Below are 22998 nucleotides of genomic sequence, written 5' to 3'. Positions count from 1 at the left end.
ACATTAAGGCTCGTCTCAATTTTGCTAAAAAAACATCTCAATGATTGCCAAGACTTGTGGGAAAATACCTTGTGGACCGCCGAGACAAAAGTTGAACTTTTTGGAAGGTGCGTGTCCTGTTAAATCTGTCGTAGAAGTAACACAGCATTTCAGCCAAAGAACATCATACCAACAGTAAAATATGGTGGTGGTAGTGTGATGGTCTGGGGTTGTTCTGCTGCTTCATGACCTGGAAGGCTTGCTGTGATAGATGGAACCATGAATTCTACTGTCACCCAAAAAATCCTGAAGGAGAATGTCCGGCCATCTGTTCGTCAACTCAAGCTGAAGCGATCTTGGGTGCTGCAGCAGGACAATGACCCAAAAGACACCAGCAAATCCACCTCTGAATGGCTGAAGAAAAACAAAATGAAGACTTTGAAGTGGCCTAGTCAAAGCCCTGACCTGAATCCTATTGAGATGTTGTGGCATGACCTTAAAAAGGCAGTTCATACTAGAAAACCCTCAAATAAAGCTGAATTACAACAATTCTGCAAAGATGAGTGGGCCAAAATTCCTCCAGGAGCGCTGTAAAAGACTTGTTGCAAGTTATCGCAAACGCTTGATTGCAGTTATTGCTGCTAAGGGTGGCCCAACCAGTTATCAGCTTCAGGGGGCAATTTCTTTTTCACACAGGGCCATGTAGGTTTTGAGTTTTTTTTCTCGCTAAATAATAAAAACCATCATTTAAAACTGCATTTTGTGTTCAAATAGGTTATCTTTAACTAATGGTTAACGGTTTTTGATAAGCAGAAACATTTAAGTGTGACAAACATGCAAAAGAATAAGAAATCAGGAAGGGGGCAAATAGTTTTTCACACCACTGTATGTTATACTGGGGCGCTGGGCAAAAAACAACAAACAAACACGTAGGGGCCCTTATATTTTAACAGTGCGCTGACAGTAAATTTATCACCTCCGCAAGTCCGCAATCCCTAAAAAGGATCTTGGCGCACTGAAAGATTGCTCAGTTTAGCCCTATGGAAGCGCCAGTGCTGCCAGTGTCATAGCCTGGACTCAAGGCCACGTGCCAATTACACTACATGGAAGCAGGACTGTGGAGTTGGTACAAAAATCTTCCGACTCCAACTCCTCAGTTTATGAAACCACAACTCCGACGCCAAGTACCCAAAATGGCCCCGACTCCGACTCCTTACCCTAAAGCTGAGTACACACGTACGATAACGATCGTTTGAAAACGAACGATAACGACAATCGGATCGATAATCGTGCGTTCCAAATTTTCCAACGATCTTTTTTTGGACGATAACTACCGTTATCGTTCAATCCGACCGATCCAACCCGGCGGATTTTTTCGAAAGATAATCGTTCAATCGTTGCAGTGTGTACAAAGATCGTCCGATAATGATTATCTGTGGAGTAGTACGCATGTTCTTATTGCCTGTCATAACGTCACTTCCGTTTGCGCACGCATTTTTTTATCGTTCGTCGTTCAGTACTTTATACTTATATCGTTCACGTGTGTACACAATCGTTCATTACGAACGATCTTTTCGGTCTAATTTGAAAATCGTGTAAACGTCACGAATCGTTCGTAACGAACGATCTTTATCAGACGTGTATACGAACCTTAATACTTAACAGGGCTGTGGATTTTGTACAAAAATTGTCCGACTCCTCAGTTTATGAAATAAACAACTCCGACTCCGGGTGCCCAAAATTGCCCCGACTCCAACTCCAAAGCCCTGCATGGAAGGTCAGGTATTTCAGTCTATAGTTAATTTTCATCTGACTTTAGGGATCCACTAGGGTTAAGTCACAAGTGACAAGTGACAAAGGCAACACTGCCAAAGAATTAAAGGGACACTTATGCCAGGAAAAAAAAAAAAAAAAGAGTTTTATTCACCTGGAACTTCTACCAGCCCCCTGCAGCAGTCCTGTACCCTCGCAGCCACTCAGTAATCCTCTGGTCCCCCGCTGCCAGCTAGTTTCGTTTTTGCCGACAGAACTGGCCACGCGTAGCTTTCTCCGCATTCCCAACTGTAATTGGCGCTATTGCGTGCCGCAACGCGTACAAAGATACGCGTTGCTGCATTACCTATGCATAGATATGCTACTCATTGTTGAAACTGTCACTTGCTTACCTGAATGTTTAACTCTTTCTGGCAGAAAAGGAACAACCCAGCTATTTTTATGCTTAATACTGTGCCTAAACATGTTTATCGTGTCACGTGTCAGTTCAGGTACATTTTAAGCTTACTTTAATTTTTTTCTCAATGTACCAAGACCTGGATAAATGAGATCTTCAAAGATTTTTTTATGAGGGTTTTTAATATTCTGCTCGAGGTTTCTATCTGGGAGCATCACACCAGGATCATAAGAGCAGAAAAATACCAATCAATAGAAGTAAAGGAATACGAACCAGCAAAAGCTTGCAAATATCAATCAACAGAAGTCCAAGAATACCAACCCCTAGAAGTCCAGGAACACCAACTAGCAGAAGTCTTCAATACCCTGTACAACTTCTAACCTGTCTACTTCACCAAATTTGATAGTAATAGTCTTCCTCTGTTATACACTAGGTCATAATTGTTTTAGCTATTCTAAGGCCCGGTTCACATTAGCGGTCGCCGTCCGGAATCGCCGTGCCGGAGCCGGACCGCATGCGGAACGGACGGAACGGACGCACGGCATAGCAATGAAAGTCTATGCGTCCGTTCACTTTCGATCGGAGCCGGACCGGATCCGGACTCCGGCATAAGATCCAACATGCGCTATTTTTTGATCCGGCTCCTCCGGCAGACGTATCCGGAGCGGAGCCGGACTGTTGCATCCGGCCAATACAAAGCAATGAGAACCGGAGAGCGCACAACACACTGGCTATAAAAACCGGACGTTCTACCCCACTTCCTATGCTTTTTCTAGTGGCCATTTTGGATGGGGACCACATGGGCCCAGCGTTCACAGAGTGGAGCAGCAGGGATTTCATGCTGGAGCGCTTTGGCAGCAACATGTCTGATGATATGTCTGATAACGAGGAGGTGAGGCCTTCTCCCCACATAGTAGTAGGTGAACAACAGGAAGGAGAGAATTCCCAGGTACGAGTAAAAAATGACTGGATCCATGGTCCCAACTGCAGTCTCTGTATCCATGGATGGTCTCCACACATCCACCTGTCTCCAACAATGACCCCAGAGCTTCTGCTGACCTCCCAGACCCCAGGTATTTACAGGTTGTTATCACTTTAAGAAACCGGATCCGGACCGCAACCGTGTTCATACCGCACGGAAAACGGATGCAAACGGACCGGATCCGGATAGGAACCGTACCGGTTAGGTCCGGGCCGGATCTGGTGCGGTCCGGACATCCGTTCCGGTTTTTACAAAACCGCAAGTGTGAACCGGGCCTAACAGTTAGGCTCGGTTCACACTTGCGGTTTTGTAAAAACCGGAACGGATGTCCGGACCGCACCGGATCCGGACCGGACCTAATCCGTACGGTTCCTATCCGGATCAGGTCTGGATCCGGTCCGTTTGCATCCGGTTTCCGTGCGGTATGAACACGGTTGCGGTCCGGATCCGGTTTCTTAAAGTGATAACAACCTGTAAATACCTGGGGTCTGGGAGGTCAGCAGAAGCTCTGGGGTCATTGTTGGAGACAGGTGGACGTGTGGAGACCATCCGTGGATACAGAGACTGCAGTTGGGACCATGGATCCAGTCATTTTCTGGGAATTCTCTCCTTCCTGTTCACCCACTACTATGTGGGGAGAAGGCCTCACCTCCTCGTTATCAGACATATCATCAGACATGTTGCTGCCAAAGAGCTCCAGCATGAAATCCCTGCTGCTCCACTCTGAACGCTGGGCCCATGTGGTCCCCATCCAAAATGGCCACTAGAAAAAGCATAGGAAGTGGGATAGAACGTCCGGTTTTTATAGCCAGTGTGTTGTGCGCTCTCCGGTTCTCATTGCTTTGTATTGGCCGGATGCAACAGTCCGGCTCCGCTCCGGATACGTCTGCCGGAGGAGCCGGATCAAAAAATAGCGCATGTTGGATCTTCTGCCGGAGTCCGGATCCGGTCCGGCTCCGGTCGAAAGTGAATGGACGCATAGACTTTCATTGCTATGCCGTGCGTCCGTTCCGTCCGTTCCGCATGCGTCCGGCACGGCGATTCCGGACGGCGTCCGGCACGGCGATTCCGGACGGCGACCGCTAATGTGAACCGGGCCTTAGATATGTGTTTTGACATTCCAGTGCCTGAATTTGTTTTGTAGGGAGTTACTCTTCAAAAAATGAAATCAAGTCCACGAAATATCAGCTTATGCAGTTTTTGCTTTGTTGCGTTTTCAGCATGATATCTAAAGGCAGGAGAGAAGAAGACAGTTTTATTTACCAATTGAGCTGGTATACAGCCCCTAAAGGAATAGTATCTCCTAGATGTAATTTGGTATAATATTAAAGAAAAGTGCTATAGAAGCACAAACAGCCTCCAGTGGATGTAAGGGTCAAAAATTACCTCTGCTGCCACTTTATGGCATCATAAGGGGATATCTAGCAATATATCAAAAGCTACCATGTCATTAGCTAAACTTTAAGCGTGGTTCCCAACAGTTGTGATGGCGGGCCTGAACCACACAGTATGTTCCAAGAGTGGTTCATTATGATTAACCACCAAGGACTTTTATATTACAGCCGTGGGCGTCCGCTGTCCCCCCCCCCCCCCAGCCGAATCAGTGGCGGCACCCTCGCTACCCTCCACCCAACTCAGCGCAGTGAAGGGGGAGTAGCAGGCATAGCGGTGGAGGAGGGACATAACCCCCTTCCCTCACCTTGGGGCTCCCCCTTACTTGTTCCACTGCCTCCATAATGCAGCGACGGGCACAGCGCAGCAGAACACTTCCTCTATTTCCTGCTCGTGAGGAAGGTTATGTGCGCAGCTGGTCTGGTCTGGTCAGTGACGTCAGACGAGCGACGCACAGATCTCCCTCTCGTGCAGGGAGAGGAAGAATTAGGCTCTTCCTCTCCCTGCACGAGGAAGGAAGGGTGAGCCCCAAGGTGAGGGAAGGGGGGGGGGGGGGGGAAGACTTCTCCCTTCCCCGCCACAACTGGGGGGGTCCCTGTCACTACCTGAACTGGGGGGTCCCTGTCACTACCTGAACTGAGGGGGTCCCTGTCACTACCTGAATTGGGGTGGGGGCTCCTGTCACCACCTGAATTGGGGTGGGGGCTCCTGTCACTACCTGAACTGTGGGGTCCCTGTCACTACCTAAACTTGCGGGCTCCTGTTACGAGCTTAACTAGGAGGCACCTGTCACTACCTAAACTAGGAGGCACCTGTCACTACCTAAACTGGGGGGCCCTGTCACTACCTAAACTGGGGGGCCCTGTCACTACCTAAACTGGAGGGCACCTAGAACTACCTAAACTAGGGGACACCTGTCACTACCTAAACTATCACCGCCAGCCAGGCCAGCCCAGCATCACCGCCAGCCAGGCCAGGCCAGCATCACCGCCAGGCCTTTCGGCACACACATCATTCCCAAGCCAGCCAAAAAAACAGTATTGACAGGCCAGCCAAGCACAGCAGCCAGTAGAGGAGAATTCAGAAGCCAGGTGAGAGGTGTCTACCATATTAAAGGGGCATTCTGCCTATTTATGGGAAATGATGTCTATTTATGTGCCTCATGACTGCTGAATTTGTCTTGTTGGGGGCCTCTTGTTACGGAATTTGTCTTGTTGGGGCCTCATGATTGCTGAATGCAAGACTATGGGAAAAGCTGAATCATCAACATATGAGACAATAGCATTAAACCAACTTTTTCAGCTTTTTAAAACAGAAAAGGAAACTGGGAGGTTCTAAAAAAAATGAATACATTTTTCAGGCGTAGGATGGATGAAATTGTTTATCTTCACAGTTTATTTTCAACTTGGATTTTCCATAATGTACATGTATGAGTTAAAACGTTTGTATTTAGTTTAAATTGCTGTTGGCACTTTGCGATAGATAAAGTGACTTTTGGGTTGCAGTTTGGGCACTCGGCCTCCATAAGGTTCACCACCACTGTCCTAATCTAATGTCCCACCATTGCCAAGTTCATGTAAACTTGTCTCCACCCGCGACCACACCCACATTCTGGTCCATGACCACACCCATTTTTCACGTAGCCCCATTTTTTGGCGCGCTACTCAGCGTACCCCCAATTTTTGGCGGTACTCCTTCCTCACACCCTTTTTGCCCCCCCCCTCGAAATTTTTTTGCGGACGCCCATTACAGCAGTGAGCTACAAAGGATATAGGTTTCAGCTAGGCGCATCACCACATGACAGGATAAAGCTTTCAATTTTAACAAATTGACTTGCTTTAGTGAGAATTCTATGATTACCATTAACATAACCTACATTTTCCTGTACGTTTCCATAGAGACCCAATGTTGCCTGCCTTAAACACCTTTTCTGCTGTCTTATCCAGCTGCATTAAAAAAAATTCCTGCAGGTCAAACAAGCCTGGTTACTGGACTCCAGGTGATCATTTCCCCAGGCTTCACAATATAAACTGAAATGCTGGTGATGAGCAGTGGCGTAGCAGGAGAGAGTATGAGGCCCGATAGCAAAACTTTCATGGGGCCCTCAGGTGAAGCCATTCTGGAGCAATGACACCTGCCCCAACCCTATGGATAAGAGTTAATTGGGCAATTTACATTCTTATGCGAACTATATAGTTCATGGGCAAATCATAGGGTGGAGGAACACAAGAAAGTTCATGGCAAACACATCAAGTAGCACTTGGGCCCCCTCTGCTGCAGGGCCTCATATCAGCTGCTATGGCTATTGTTACGCTTTTGGCGATGAGTAAGCTAGCTTAAGCACATGTGCCCTTCTCCCCATTTACAGTGTGTCAGTCGGGCAGACCATGGCTCCAGCTGTGCAGAAAGCTGAAGGTGTCGGCAGTACTCTGAACTTCCCAACCATCGCAGCAAACTTAGGCAGGGAGCATGACAAAACACGCATGATCGCACCACCCATTGAATTCAATGGTCCACTCTGGTATCGCACATTGTTTGGGCTCATTCGTGTTCGGACTGCTCATTATATCCCTCCGCAATTTAACCACTTCCTGCAAAATGGATGTTTACAAACATGCTTTTTATGTACCTCCTTAGTGGTAACCCAGAGTCAGGCTTATGCCGAAATCCACAGCTCAGAGCAGTAACCTTGAGCCTCAATGTAGTTGCTGGGAGGTACGGAAAGACAGTGCAGCGTGGTGTTTCAACTCACCTCCTCGGGATCCAGACACTGGTGGCCATTCTTCTTCCGGTCCTTGGAGGCTCTCGATTCCTCTGGTGAGATCACTGCCTGTCGTCATGACAACACACCACGATCTCACTATAGGGGTAGAGTGCCTTCCGATGAACAGAGTGAGAATTGCAGTGCAGAATCCAGGGGAGCGGAGTAATGTGCTAGGCTGCTGCAGATCTCTCTAGCTGCATGAAGGTCTTCTGCTTTTAGGGTCTAAAAAGCTTGTGAAAAAATTGCACCATTTTTAGACCCTAAAATCCAGAAGTAATCATACCGCTAGGCAGGTTATGCAAATAAAGCATTTATAAAAGACCAATTATTCTGCTACAATGCTCATGCTCATTTGAGCCATTCAGCTTAAAGGGACACTTAAGTCAAACAAAAAAAAATGAGTTTTACTCACCTAGGGCTTCCAATAGCCCCCTGCAGCTGTCCGGTGCCCTTGCTGTCTCCCTCCGATCCTCCTGGCCCCACCGGCAGCCACTTCCTGTTTCAGTGACAGGAGCTGACAGGCTGGGGACGCGAGTGATTCTTCGCGTTCCCAGACACATTAGCACCCTCTATGCTAAGATGTATGTACCTTTAAAAATGATACGTACCCTGGCTCTACCCTCCAAGGTGAGACCGCCCCCATAGAGGTGGGCAGGAGGTGGAGCCATGGGTCGGATATGTATTAATATGTCAAAGGTTTCCATGTGAACTCAGCTATGATTAAGGACCAGTAGGTCCGAAACATGTCAACTTGAGATTCGATGTCTTAATACAGGATATGTCCTGACAATAAAGAGGATTCGTGGTGAATTGGTGCGGACCTTCCTTTTGTCGAAGTGTTTCTGAGGTCTTGCTAACCTGGTCCAGCACAACTATCCATCGGTGGGGTAGAGCGGTGTTTCCTCCAATAACATTACTTGTCCAGCTACACACCAGCTCCCCTACACTTCCTTAAAGGACTCCATACAGTATATATATACACACACATCTTGTATATCTCTAAGGAAATCATGGCTACCAAAGAGCAACTCAGTTTGAGGAGCAACACTTCGTCCATTCCTCCTCCAGAGATTACTGCAGAGTCTAAGAAAAACACTTTTAAGCCTAAAGGGGACCATGTACAACGGATTCCCAGACTCAACTCAAAAACTGGACAGTCCAATGGTGTCCAGTCTGCCTCTGCCTCTGACACGTCTATGGATTCTAACATGCGACTACAGCTGCATTACCTGAGGGACGTCCCTGTGAGTGCGGGAGGAGAGTGGATGCGGCCTTCCGCTGTGGGAGATGGAAGGAGCGCCGAGCTGGTGGCGTGGCCGGAGCGGTCTGGAAGTCAGCTTGTCCGGGTGAGCGGAAGTGGTGGGAACGCTGCCCGGCGACACTCGATCGGCCCCATGACAGGAAGTGCGGCGGCGGAAATGATGCTGGATCTAGGAGCCCGCCAGAGGAATGATGGGAGTGCGACCGCAGCCCAGCAGTGTGAGACACTTTCCGCATCAACGCCGGCTCCATCCGTGTCACTCCCGGCATACAGCCAAACCAAACCCTGCTGCAGATGCTTCCGTGAGGGATTTGAATACATCGGCAGGGTCTTTAAACACTGCGGACGACAAAGAGACAGCAAAAGTGGTTTCCCCTTCGTCTGCATCCAACAAGGCACACTGCAAAGAAATGGTAAGAAACCTCCTTGATGTAACTGGGTCTCTGTCAGATGTGTCTCATTCCATGCTGGGGGACATTGCTATATCAGTAGAGACAGTGAGGACTGCATGTCATGTGGCCCAGGATGAGCAGAGGGGGCCGCTTGGGATGGAGACACGGACTCTCCCCTCTGATGTTCACACTGTGTGTCAGAATAGTGTGCAAGATCCTAGCACAACAGGAGTGGAACCAGTAACTATTAATTTGGAGAGACACGAGTCTCATATTATCTCGCTTGGCAATTTGGCATATGACAATGATCGTAGTAACAAATTTGCCACGTTTTTTTCTAGAAACACCTATCGCTCTGAAAAAAAGCCAAATCTGAGAACTACCTTTCTTCAGTTAGAGGATCTCCTGTCTAAGGAAACCAAAGTCTGGTGGGATTTAACAAGTCTGAAACAATACGTGGCAGAGGGTATCATTCCCCGGGGTCTGCGCATAAAGAAAATTCCCACCACAATGTATTCAGATCAGTTCTTGTTAGAGTGGAATGAAATCTTGACAGACTGCTCCCTTAATCTCATGAAACTAATTATAACTTACGAAGAAGACAAATTAGTGGACCTCCGATTCAAAATTACAGACATTGAAACTAATGTGAATAAATTTGATTATGTGAAAGAGTATGAGGATTTGAATAAGAGGATGCGAGATAATATAGCCAAGTTGGAAGCTACCATCACTGGTATTAAAAGGGTCAAATACATTAGGGACACAGGGGATTATAGGAAGAAGGTGGTATATGAGTGGGGGCGGTGGGAGAGCATCTCCAAATCACCCAATCATGGTTACCGGAGACCCCGTTCTAGAAGCAGAAGGAGGGTTAGCTTTAGCTCCCCGGAAGTTACACAATCTACCATACCCACTCCAGCCTCTGTACCCGGTACCCGTTTACCAGTGACAGTACCCCAACACAGTCATTCCCAGGGACAGGCCCCAGGGGAGAAACCTGACTCGGCAGCAAAAAACTTGCCGGGCCAACCAAATCACAGGAGACAGAAAAAGCAGAGGAAGAAGGGACGCCCAGACGCCGGACGCGGCAGGCGGGTGTAAAACATCGGAAATATGGCCGGAATTGCTCTGATTCACAAGGGTCTGAGGGCAGTGAAAATGTGGTTAATCTGTCTGATTATGTTCTTAATGAGTTTGAAATAAAGGTTCTATCCAAAGGTTTATCATTTGCCCCCACTCATCATTTTGATGTATTCACCACTCTTCTCGATGTGAATCGTTTTGTGAGGTCAATTCTTCTACGTAAACATTTTGGGGATAATGCAAACCAACCCGAGTGGAGACTGGCTGGCAGCACTGTGGGCATACCTGACATAGGTAATTTCTAGGATACATGTGCTAGATGGACAATGGATAGTCTGTTGTCCGACAGCAATCCCCTGGTTACCTTGGATGATGTCAAGCCTATCACAGCACCTAACCCAGATTTCTACCCGGTGTCTGCACGCACGACCCATGTAGACACTTTTCAGGAACTTGTGGAGAAAGATCTTCTACATCTGGCAAAGAATCCTCCACCCACCACTGCCTCAAATCTTAGCCGTGATGAGGTGCGCGCCCTCAAGAGTCTGCAGAATAATAAGGATATTGTAATCCGCAACGCAGATAAGGGCGGCGCAGTGGTGGTATTAAACAGTGTCAGTTATCGAGATGAGGCCCTAAGACAGCTGAATGATAGTGACACCTACGAGACTCTGAGAAACGATCCGACCTCGGAATTCCAGGGTAGGCTACTTAGCCTCCTGTCATATGGCGAGAGCCTGGGGGTCCTTGACCGGAGATTAGTGGAGTATTTGGGAGTTCAGCACCCGACCATACCAATTTTCCATCATTTACCGAAAATACACAAACCAGGCGCTTGTCCGGAGGGCAGGCCCATTGTGGCCGGGATTGGCTCTCTGGGCGAGCGCCTCGGTAGTTGGGTGGACTCCATGCTCCAACCTCTGGTGAAGCGTCTCCCAGGCTACATAAAAGACTCCAAACATCTATTGGCCAGTGTTGAGGATTTCGAGTGGAGATCAGAATACAATTGGATTACAATTGATGTAAAATCTCTCTACTCGTGTATCCCTCATAATCTTGCCTTACAAGCTTTGGAGTTTCATCTGAGGAAATATTCGGATTATTCTCTGGACCTCCAGATCTTTATACTGGATTCTGTTTGTTACCTCCTGGCCCACAACTACTTCATGTTTGATGGCCGCTTCTACCTCCAGAGACGTGGTGCCTCCATGGGAGCGAAATTCTCCCCATCCCTGGCCAATCTATATATGGGATGGTGGGAGGAGAGCCATGTCTTTGGGGGTGGCTGCGGCCTCATGGAGGATGTTGTGTGGTACGGGAGGTACATAGATGATTTGCTATTGGTGTGGAAGGGAAGCCCCTGCAATGTCCAGTGTTTGGTGGAATATTTTAATGCTAATGAATTGAACCTTCAGTTCACATTTGAACATGATAGTGTTTCCATCAACTATCTGGACCTTGTGTTAAGGGGTAACCCTCACAATGGTAAGGTCAGCACGATCATTTATAGAAAAGCGTGCAGTGGAAATTCCACATTAAGAGCAAACAGTTGCCATCCAGCCCACACCATAAAAGGCATTCCAGTTGGAGAATTTAGTAGGGCAAAGCGTAATTGCTCAGAAGAAGGAGATTTAGTTAGTGAATTGGACATTGTGGAAACAAGACTCCGTGACAGAGGCTATCCCAAATGGGCCATAAAGAGGGGTAGGTCGAGAGCATCTTCTCGACTCAGAACAGACTTGGTGCATGCCACCTCAACTAGGGGGGCCACTACTTCAAAACCCACATTCGTGACTACCTTCTCGTCAGAGTATAAAGAGGTTACAGGTATTGTTACCAAGTATCTACCCATACTTAAAGCAGACGTAGGCATATGTCCAATTATTAATGAAGGTCTTAGAATGGCTAGCCGACGGGCACCCACTCTTGCCAGACTTTTATCCCCTAGCATGTTCGAATCAACGCAACATTCTAGTACGTGGCTTTCCTTGACAGGTTCTTTTAAATGTAGCGTTCCCACATGTCGATATTGCCATGTGCACACAAAAACCAGATCCGCTGTCTCTGCCGTTAGCGGCCGCAGTTGTCCGATAAAACAGTTTATTAATTGTGGAACCAAGGACGTGATTTATTTAGTCACGTGTAGTGCATGCTCCATTCAGTACGTAGGATGTACTACTAGGCCGCTGAGGCAGAGGATAGCGGAGCACTACTTGGGGCAAGGGTGGCTTACCACAAATGTTTCCAATGTTGCTAAGCATTTCAGGGAGGTACATGGTGGGAACATGACTGGATTTCAATTCCAAGGTATAGAGAGAGTGTTCCCATCTAAACGGGGTGGGGACCTTTATAGGTGCTTACTTAGGAGAGAAGCCATGTGGATATTTAAACTAGACACGAGAGTCCCTCGAGGCTTGAATGCTAAATGGGATGTGAGTCTTACAACACAGTGACATCAGTTATGCCTCTATTGGCTCATGATGATGTGTGTCTCCTTTTCTATGCACTATCTGCTTGTATCATTGTTTTACTGCGTTGCTCTTCTTTGCTCTCAGTTATGAGAACAATTTTGACACTTTTTTACTTTATTTTTTATTGTGTACAATAGTATTTCTGTTATATTGTTTTTAAGAAAAGATGTATGTACCTTTAAAAATGATACGTACCCTGGCACTACCCTCCAAGGTGAGACCGCCCCCATAGAGGTGGGCAGAAGGTGGAGCCATGGGTCGGATATGTATTAATATGTCAAAGGTTTCCATGTGAACTCAGCTATTATTAAGGACCAGTAGGTCCGAAACATGTCAGCTTGAGATTCGATGTCTTAATACAGGATATGTCCTGACAATAAAGAGGATTCGTGGTGAATTGGTGCGGACCTTCCTTTTGTCGAAGCACCCTCTATGCTGCTATATGGTATATGATATATGCTATAGCAGCATAGATGGCGCTATTGTGGCCAGGAACGCGAAGAATCACTTGCGTCCCCAGCCTGTCAGCTCCTGTCACCGAAACAGGAAGTGGCTGCCGGCGGGGCCAGGAGGATCGGAGGGAGACGGCGAGGGCACCGGACAGCTGCAGGGGGCTATTGGAAGCCCCAGGTGAGTAAAACTCATTTTTTTTTCCTGACTTAAGTGTCCCTTTAAAGGGAACCTAAACTGAGAAGGATCTGGATTTTTTCCTTTTAAAATAATACCAGTTGCCTGACTCTCCTGCTGATCCAGTGCCTCTAATACTTTTAGCCACAGCCCCTCAACAAGCAGATCAGGTGCTCTGACTGAAATCAGACTGGATTAGCTGCATGCTTGTTTCAGGTCTATGATTCAACCACTACCGCAGTCAGAGATCAGCAGGACTGCCAGGCAACTGGTATTGTTTAAAAGGAAACATCCATATCCCTCTCAGTTTAGGTTTCCTTTAAGGCTTGAAGAAGTTAAAATCGGACAGCTTTCTGCTTTTTTATGCATGATGCATGTTCTCAATTACAATTTATTAAATCTCAATACAGATAATAGCAAACGAATGTGGAATTCCGAACACCGAAAATGGAGAGTGATCGTGGTATGCTGGAACCCTTAAAATTAAATGCAAAAACACAGTGTTCCCTGCCTAATATCGAAGTTTATCATCCTTCAGCTAAGTAAATACGGCCCTATATTCGCATTGACTACCCTTTTCATATGTCATGATATTCTTCAATAGATTTTATGAGCAGCATAGTAGCTATTTAGCATAAACATTGTATAACTTAAGGGAATATTTTCTCACTGCTAGGAAACAGGACACTGTGCCAGAGTTTTCAAGTTGCCATGGCAACTATGCAAGTCTGCACATATAGGCATAAATGTTTAAAAATCTAACTTAGTGAAAGGTTATTAAAAAGGGAGATTGGATGTAAGGCTTTCCTATGATTCTGTTAACATGATCTGCGATTATATAGGATTAATTGCACAATTACTTTATCCCAACTCTTACAAAATCAATAAAGTTTTAAACTTATTAACACATGCATCACAAAATGACTGCTCAAATGAAATGACAGAGAAAAGCTGTAATACTTTAGGCGAGTGGTCAGATCTGGTATTGGATTGAAAATGTGTGAGGACTGCTGTCCTTGAGGACTGCGGTTCGGCATTCCTGCCCCAACCTAGTTTTGACCTAATAAAATGAGCTAAGATCCAGTAAAACTTTGATACTCCGATATCCCCCCTCCCCCATCTGCTGCTGTAGCCCCCCTTCCCCACAGAGTTTTAGGGCAGCACAGATATCGGCAGTTTGAGGTTTTAGCAGCACAGTAAATTATGGCGGGGGTTGGTTAGGTTTAAGAATCGATACATTGAGGGTTCAAAGTGGTACAATCAAGTCATTTGACTTGATTGTACCACTTTTAGCTGCAAATTTGTGTTTTTTTTAGAAAGTGTCTGAAAAGGGCTCATTAGTAAGTTTGCCTCCACATTGTTCTTTGATCTCTTAGGGGATCAGACTTCAGCAAAAACAGCATAGAGCATCCGCGTGTAAGCCTTGTTGACACTAAGCAAAATAGCTATTCTCATTGGAGAGCTTTTCCAATAAACCAACATAATGGCAGTTCCCTGCACTGTGATCTGGGGTGGACATGTGATTTTTCACATGGATGACATTACTTTGAGACAACGGTAGGTAGGATAACTACATGAATTAAGATTAAGGAACCTGGTTTATAAATTAGGTCATGCCAGACTGTAATTCCGTTATAAACCATATCAGTCGTGATTAATCACATTAGTTCTCCTCCTATTACCCTCTACGAAAAAAAAAAAACATGTGCTTGAAAAATCTGATCTAATCAGTTTCATAATCCCTAGATAACACATCCAAAGCATTTGTTGCCTATCTCATCACTGCCAGACTGTGGATCTTATTTAATAACATAAAGATCTATGTACACAGCGCAGTAAGCCACTGCAATCAGTCGGTAATCTTTAATTATCTTCACTGCTTAAAACTAATAAAAGCCAAAAGCTGATTGTTTGATACAGGATTCTGCACATCCTCACTTTTTTTTCTTGCGCCTTTTTAAAGAAATCTCTGCATGTGATATGCCTGTTCCACAAAGGAAGCACTAAGAATCATCTTTGCCCTTACATATTTCATGAAAATGCCAATAAAGACTGCAATTTAATAGATTTGTAACCTTACCCGCTCATCATTATTCCTGGAACTTATTTTTGCTGGTCTTCTGAACCCGCTGGTTCATTAGAATGAGACAAGCAGAGCTGTGAGGGTGAAAGGGGGGGCAGGAGTCATAACTGCGACTAAACTGTTCTTGGAATAGTCACAGATGATTATCATTATGTAAATATTGAAAACCGGTGTACAGATTTGAGATACTTAATTTAGCACTGAAGAAAAAAAATTATATAAATGAACAACCAGCACTAGGGATGGTCGGAATGCCAATTTCCGATTCCGCGGTAAATCCGCATTCCGTCATGTACCGATTACCGATTCCGCTTTCCGCTATCCCTGACATTTTGGTGTTTCTAGGACTTACGGGGGCTTTGCTATTAACCGCTAAAGTCGGCGGATTTTTACTGTAATGTAAAATGAAGGAAATAGGCAGATGCAGATTTTCTGCATTTTACATTACAGTAAAAATCCGCCGACTTTAGCGGTTAATAGCAAAGCCCCCTTAAGTCCTAGAAACACCAAATTTTCAGGGTTTATTAAACCGAATCTTGTGAACAAGATGCAAAAAAAGTTTTTAAAAAGACCTTATAGTTTTTTGAGAAAATCGATGTTAAAGCCGGGGGGAATTTCCGCGATTTCCGGCGGAAATTTCCGCGATTTCCGGCGGAAATCAGCCTACGGCGCTTGCATTACCGATTTCCGCATTCCAATGCGGAAATGCAATTTCCGATCGGAATTTCGGAAATTGCATTTCCGCGGAATCCGAATGAGCATCCCTATACAGCACTACTAAGAAATAGGGATGCTCAATGAAATAATAAAAAAATAATAATAATAATAATAAATTCAAAGCTGATGCAAGATTATGCAATTTTTTTATGAAAATGTTTGCAACTTGAAAATTGACTAATCAAGTAAAGGGCTGTGGAGTCGGTACAAAAAGTGGCTGGATAGTGTACTGGTTAAGGGAACCTAAACTGAGAGGGATATGGATGTTTCCTTTAAAACAAAAACAATACCAGTTGGCTGGCAGTCCTGATGATCTCTTTGGCTGCAGTGGTGGCTGAATCCCACACACCTGAAACAAGCATGCAGCTAATCCAGTCTGACTTCAGTCAGAGCACCAGATCTGCATGCTTGTTCAGGGGCTGTGGCTGAAAGTATTAAAGACACAGGATCAGCAGGAGAGTCAGGCAACTGGTATTATTTTAAAAAAAAAAATCACAGTTTAGGTTCCATTTAAGGGCTCTGCCTACACTGCGGGGTGGACCCTTCAGCATACCCTTAGTGGCTGCAGCACTTGAGCACTTTGAGTCCAACAGGAGAAAAGCGCTATACAAATATTCAGATTATTATTTAAAATCATCAGACTCAGTTTATGAAACCACCGACTTCAGGTACCCAAAATTACTCTGACTCCTCGACTCAGACTCCATAGTCTAATTTTTACAAAGGCTATGGATTTAGAACAAACATAATCCAAACTCCAACTCCTCAGTTTATCGAAACCACCAACTCAGACTTCAGGTACCCAAAATTACTCCGACTCCGATTCATCTGGTCAATTTTGAAGCTGCATTCATTTGCATAACAAATTTGCATATTTCTGCATCATCTCAGAATTATTTGTATTTCATTGACCATTCCTGCTAAGGAAGTAGGATTAACCACTTGCCCTCCCCTTGGGAAGAGAATCTACTCCCCTATAAACTTTACATTAGCTCTCAGGGGTGTAGATACTCATCTGTGTATATTTACAAGGGCTGCATGCGTGCGCCCACGACTACATGCGGCAGTGCACAGATTGGTGGACGGGAAAAATCCCAAGTCCCCCCCAGTTGAGAGTACATCTAGGAGCTGTCATTTCACGGATATGGTATATCATGAAATTCATCCCAATCTTTTTAGTGGCTGTTACACTTACTAAGCTGTTACAGATTGACCAGCAATCACATGGTTAACCAGGACTCCTAGGGGCGTGTAAGGGGCTAAAAGGGACCAAAAAGCCATAGAAAATTATTAATAAAGGGTTTATACCTACCTGGGGCTTTCTTCAGCCCCCTCCGCAGCGACCGCTCAGTCTTCCTCCGCTTCCTCCTTCTACTGTTACAAGCCCCATAAGTTTGGCAAGTCTGGGCCAGTCAGTGCATGCGCAGTACGGCTGTGTGCGCAAATCCAGTCTCGCTCTCGCGGCTGGGAGCATTCTGCGCCGCAATTTCCAGGCCCCCAAAATTCCACCTATTACTGCATTTTATCGGGCGCCTCCATGAGCCCAAATATTCCTTTAATCACGGGCTTTTATCATTGCAGCCTATGGCAGGCCCTTTTCACTTTTTTCGGTGACTGCAATTTACAGCAATCCGCTCCATCTTTGCATTTCGTAGAACACAACCCACTTCATCAGGATCATAACACATGTGGTCATTATGCCTTCCTCAGTGCATGACTTGACATCCCCCTAAACATTGGTGTTCAGTTATGCCTGCAAAAACAGAATGGATGCTTGCCAACAAGTTTCCTTTTGTGTCCTGTGGACTCAGCGTCCTCTTCTCTGCTGCAATCCTCTCACTTGTGTGCCTGGCCTGGATTAGGCCTTTGGGTGATGCCGCGCATATCAATGCATAGCTTGTGGCATTACGAAGCAGTATAGGACTATGTAGGGTTGGTGTTCAAATTTGGGTTATTGAAATTCGGAAGCCCGAATACGCCCATCACCACACTTCAGCACCCATAAATCTGTACAAGGTCAGGGGTGAAAAGCTCATCAAGAAGCGCAAATAAGGGGACTCTGCCTGACACTTAGTCTACATATTTAGGTGCTAAAGTGTGGCGAATTTCAATAACGAGAATTTGAACATCAACACTACTATTCAGTCCTGGGGCAATGGGAAAGCAGGAATATTTAGTCCTGCGCAGGATTCAAAAATACCACGTAAGACCTTAAAAGAATACTGCAGAGGGGGGGGGGGGGGGGGGGGGGGGGAGTCGGGGGAAAAGGAGTTGAACTTAGCCGGGGCTTCTAATGGTCCCCCACAGACATCCTGTGCCCGCGCAGCCACTCCCAGATGCTCCGGCCCCGCCTCCGGTTCACTTCTGGAATTTCAGACTTTAAAGTCTGAAAACCACTGCGCCTACGTTGCCTGCTTTTGTCTTCGGCCAGCAAAACGCATTGCGCTATAAATTCTTGGCTTGCTTTGATCTCTCTCTCTCCAAGCAGAAAACAAAAACTGAAAGCATAAGTCTTTTAATGTCTCACGCTGCCTCCCAGTTAAAAAAAAAAAGTCACCATAAATACACATTACAGTAGAACTAACTAGAAGCTAGGAAACCTAACAAAGAAGAAATAAAAAAAAGGTTCTTAAAAAAAATTAATAAATAGGCCTGGAACACTTGCAAGCCTCTAAATAAATTGGCTGCTAAAGGGTTAAGGACCCCATCTTAACCAATGCACAGCATTGGGTTCATGGTTGTTATTACGATTAATAATGTATGCTAAGCTTAGTTAAAACAATAAAGAAATGATTGCTGGTTGACTGTCAGAACTCCCCATACGGTTCATTCTGCTTTTGGCTTTGTTATATTACAGGACATGTTTTCATTGCATACCGTAGTGACTGCACACAGCCCATGGCATTATATCCATCAATGAAACAAAAGCATTATACATTACCAGAACACTCAACAGCACATTGAGCTTGATCCTTTAAAAATAATGTTTTATATAATTCCAGACATCTGAGGATTTAGTGTGCCAATTTTACCTACAGCAGAATAAGAAGCAGTTTAGATAAATTAATAATTTTCTGCACTGCACAGCTGCAGAAATAGCAGCGGGCATCCTCTGGAGAGAATGTGAGGAAGAGATAAAGCACAAACAAAGCATAAAATAAATATCTTACCCTGGCACTGGAATCCTTGTTTTCCAATTCCCCTGTGGAGAGGAAAGAACAAGCAAGATTCATTAACTGAATAAGGAACGCTGTATACGTTATACAATATGCAGGCATCATATTGGCATTCAGAATTTGAGGTTACATCAATGAGTAGAAAGTATGCTCAGGCAAAGAAAAATAATGTATAAAACATACATGGCATAAAACATTTATGTTTATAAGCAATATAATGCAAATCATTGAAAATGTTAGCCTCAAAACCGTTTAAAAAGAGAACCTAGCGCCACCATGACAAATCAGCTAAAATAAAAAAAAAAACGTAAGAACTCCTATGCGCAACCCTACTGCCCCATCCTTGCCACTCACTTCCACTATTATTAAAGAAAACCTGTAACAAGAAAAAAAAAAAGTTCCCTTGGGAGGTATTCACCTCGGGTGGGGAAAGCCTCCGGATCCTATCGAGGCTTTCCCCGTCCTCCTGTGTCCCACGGCGGCGGTGAAAAAGCTCTCGGAATGGCAGGGATGTAAATATTTACCTTCCCAGCTCCAGCACAGTATCGGCTCTCAGCTCAGAGATAGGCGGAAATAGCCAATCGCTGTCAGGCCGCTCTACTGCGCAGGCACAAGTCTCCTGCACCTGCGTAGTAGAGCGGACCCGATGGAGATCGGCTATTTCCACCTATCTCCATGATGAGAACCGCAACAGCGCCCCCGCTGGAGCCAGGAAAGGTAAATAAATGTAGCTTGTCAGGCTTGTCGAGCCTGGATTGCCGGAGACTTCGGGGGAGCCAGCACTGGATTGCCTGCAGCTACAGGGGAGGGGAAAGCCTCATTGGGACCCTGAGGCTTCCCCCTCTCGAGGTGAGTACCCCCCCCCCGGGAACTTTTTTTTGTTACAGAGTCTCTTTAAAGCTAATGGGAACCTGATACAGTATATAAAAAAAAAAAAGTCAGATACTCACCTAAGAAGAGGGAAGGTTCGATCCTAATGAGCCTTCCCTCTCCCGGTGCCTGGTCCCGCGCAGGATCCCCCGTAGCAGTATTCGACCGTTTCGATCAAATACTGCCACTTCCGCCGCTGAAGGGAGGTTTCGGACGTCTTCGGGAGCACGCGGGATTCCGAAGACGGGCCGCTGCATACTGCGCATGCGCGAGTTCAGTCTCTGATGCACTCGCGCATGCGCAGTATGGAGCCGCCAGCCATTGGGAGCTCGAGTGCTCCCGAAGACTTCCGAAGTCCCTATGTCGGCGGATTTGCACGGAGGATTCACCAGGCACCGGAAGAGGAGAGGGTAGGCTCATTAGGACTCAGAGCCTTCCCTCTCCTTAGGTGAGTATCCGACTTTTTTTTGACATGGGGTTACATTAGCTTTAATAACTAGCTGATGACCCAGCGTTGCCCAGGTATAGGTTTAGCTGGTGTTCGCTCCGCCCACTTTTTCTAACCCCAACACACAAACACTCAATGACCAAGTTTGTGAGCTTTGGGGACCTTGGCATGAATAATTTGTATTTTCCCATTGAAATAAAACTAATCTGATTGGCTATTTGTGGCTCCATCCCCTTTACTGAATTTGAACTCCTTTCTCCCAATGACCAACTGTACCAGGTTTGAGGCTTGTTTTAACAGTGCAAGAATGGCAGCAATTTCAACATTCCCCTTGAAAATCACAAGGTGAATTTTGATTGGCTTTTGCAGGCCCCAGCCATTTTTCTGAATATTAATCTGAGTCACCCAGTGACCAACTGTGCAAAGTTTGAAAACCCTACCATTCACACAGTGTAAGAATGGCTGCAATTTACATTTTCCCATTGAAAATGAATGGCTGAAATTTGATTGGCTGTTTAATGCTCCGCCCACTTTTCCTGGATTTGTAACCTCAGTCACCAAGTGAGCAACTGTGTCAAGTGTGGGTACTCTGGCTTGATTACTGTGAGAATGACAGCCTTTTACATTTTTCTCCATTGACATGAATGGGTGAAATCTGTTTGGCTGTTTGCACCTCTGCCCAGGTGTGCAGGGGGAAAGGGGGGGGGGGGGAACAAGAGACCCCCAGAAAATATCATCCCAGGTAGTAAGGGATCTGTATACCAAGTTTCGTTCAAATCGGTCAAGGCGTTGGATTGCGACACACACACACACACACACACGGTACACACACACACGGTACACACACACACACACACACACACACACACACACACACACACACACACACACACACACACACACACACACACACATGGTACATACACACACACACACACACACACACACAAACTAATATCCTATATAATAAAACCCCTGTGTCTGTGCGCTGTCCCTGTTTAGCGTTGTCCGCGCTGAATCGTTGTGCGCACTGCGCAGCACGGACAACGCTACACAGGGATAGCCTGGGACCAGGGAGCCGAGCGGGCAGCATGTCAGCGGGCGGCCGGGCGTGCGGCGGGTCAGCGGTGCGGCCGGACGTGCAGCGGGTGCGCGGTGACACTGCGGAGGGGAGGTGGGAGGAGAGGGGAGTCGAGGAGAGGGGATGGGGATTGACACAGACCTAGAGCCCGATGGTGCTATGCAAAAAATAAAAAAAAATAAAAAAATTATATAGATTTTTTTTTTTTTTTTTTTTTTTTACTTGGACGCTGCACAGAAAGAACAAACATGGATACACATAAATTAATGCATTGGTATAGAATTCAGAGTTGGTAGGTAACAATTATAAGTCACAAATATATTGTGAAGACACAAAACAAGGACAGGAAAAAAAAAAAAAAAAAAAAGAGCCTCGTCTTTGGGAGTTTACAATCTAAAGGATTAGGGAGGAAACAAGAGGTGGGGCAATACATAAGGTTTGCATCCAGTAGTAGATTATATTCAGCAAGGAGCACAGCTTGCCCCGGGTCTGTGGAGTCAGATTCGAGGAGTCGGAGCAAATCTGGGTACCTGGATTTGGAGTCAGTTTTTTTATAAACGGAGGAGGAGTCGGGTTTGGAGACGGATGATTTTTGTACTGACTTCCCAGCCCTGACTTGCCCACAGGCTGATGGGACTTTTCATGCTTCTTACAGTGTCCCACTTTGCCTACATTTTGTTATGCCGCTGTTAATTTAGAAGTCGGGTTAAAGTAGATCTTGAAAATATCAATTATACGATATTACTATCGACTGGCAATAGCTGAATTGGCAAATCTCACAGCAGAACTACTAACTAGCCAATCAACTAGCGACTCGGGCACCAAACACCAGCTTGGAACTACAGAAGATGCCAGTGGTATATAAAAAACACTAAATAACTTGGTTCCCAAGAAAAAAAAATATTGCTGTCAGCTCTCCCAGAGACCTTGTTCAGATCTGAAAGAAAATGGTCGTAAGAGTAGTTTTACTGAAGTATTAAAGTTATTTTTCCCACTTAGCTTCTTCGTATCAGTGGCACCAACAGTAACAAAATGAGGTCAGCTTTCAACACAATGATCAATCACAGATTAGGTTTTCTTTACAGAAATTAACCTTCCTGGCGGTATGAATACTTCTGGATTTTAGGGTCTAAGCGGTGCAATTTTTTCGCAAGCTTTTGGACCCTAAAAGCAGGAGAAAAACATAATGCTGCATTCAGGGGAGGGGAGTTCATTACTCAACTTCCCTGGATCCAGCGCTGCAATCCTCCAACTGTTTACCAGGTGGCGCTTTACCACTATCAAGGAATCGCTGTCTGACATAACAGACAGCGATCTCACCAGAGGGATCGTGAGCCTTTGAGGGCAGGAAGAAGAATTGCAGCCAACGTCTGGATCCCCAGGGAGGAGAGTTGAAACACCACCACATTGCACTGTCTCTCCACACCTCCCAGCGGCGACCACGAGTCAGGCTCGACGATACTGCTCTGAGCTGCAGATTTCCAGCTCAAGGCTGACTC

The 22998-nt window shown here is 45.8% G+C and overlaps 1 protein-coding gene across 3 annotated transcripts in view; it reads right to left on the bottom strand.

Annotated features, from left to right (window-relative positions):
• Positions 1–22998, bottom strand: part of PRKCG (protein kinase C gamma) — a 539544-nt gene that overhangs the window by 383760 nt on the left and 132786 nt on the right. For all 3 annotated transcript variants that reach the window (XM_068241314.1, XM_068241315.1, XM_068241313.1), the window contains one exon: positions 19095–19126. In XM_068241314.1, coding sequence (XP_068097415.1) covers positions 19095–19126 — 32 coding nt within the window. The remainder of the gene's footprint in view (positions 1–19094; positions 19127–22998) is intronic.

Source organism: Hyperolius riggenbachi, chromosome 6 (genome assembly GCF_040937935.1).
Source record: "Hyperolius riggenbachi isolate aHypRig1 chromosome 6, aHypRig1.pri, whole genome shotgun sequence".
Lineage (NCBI taxonomy): Eukaryota > Metazoa > Chordata > Amphibia > Anura > Hyperoliidae > Hyperolius > Hyperolius riggenbachi.
The sequence above is the reverse complement of the archived record's forward strand: the minus strand, read 5'-3'. Positions and strand labels throughout refer to the sequence as shown.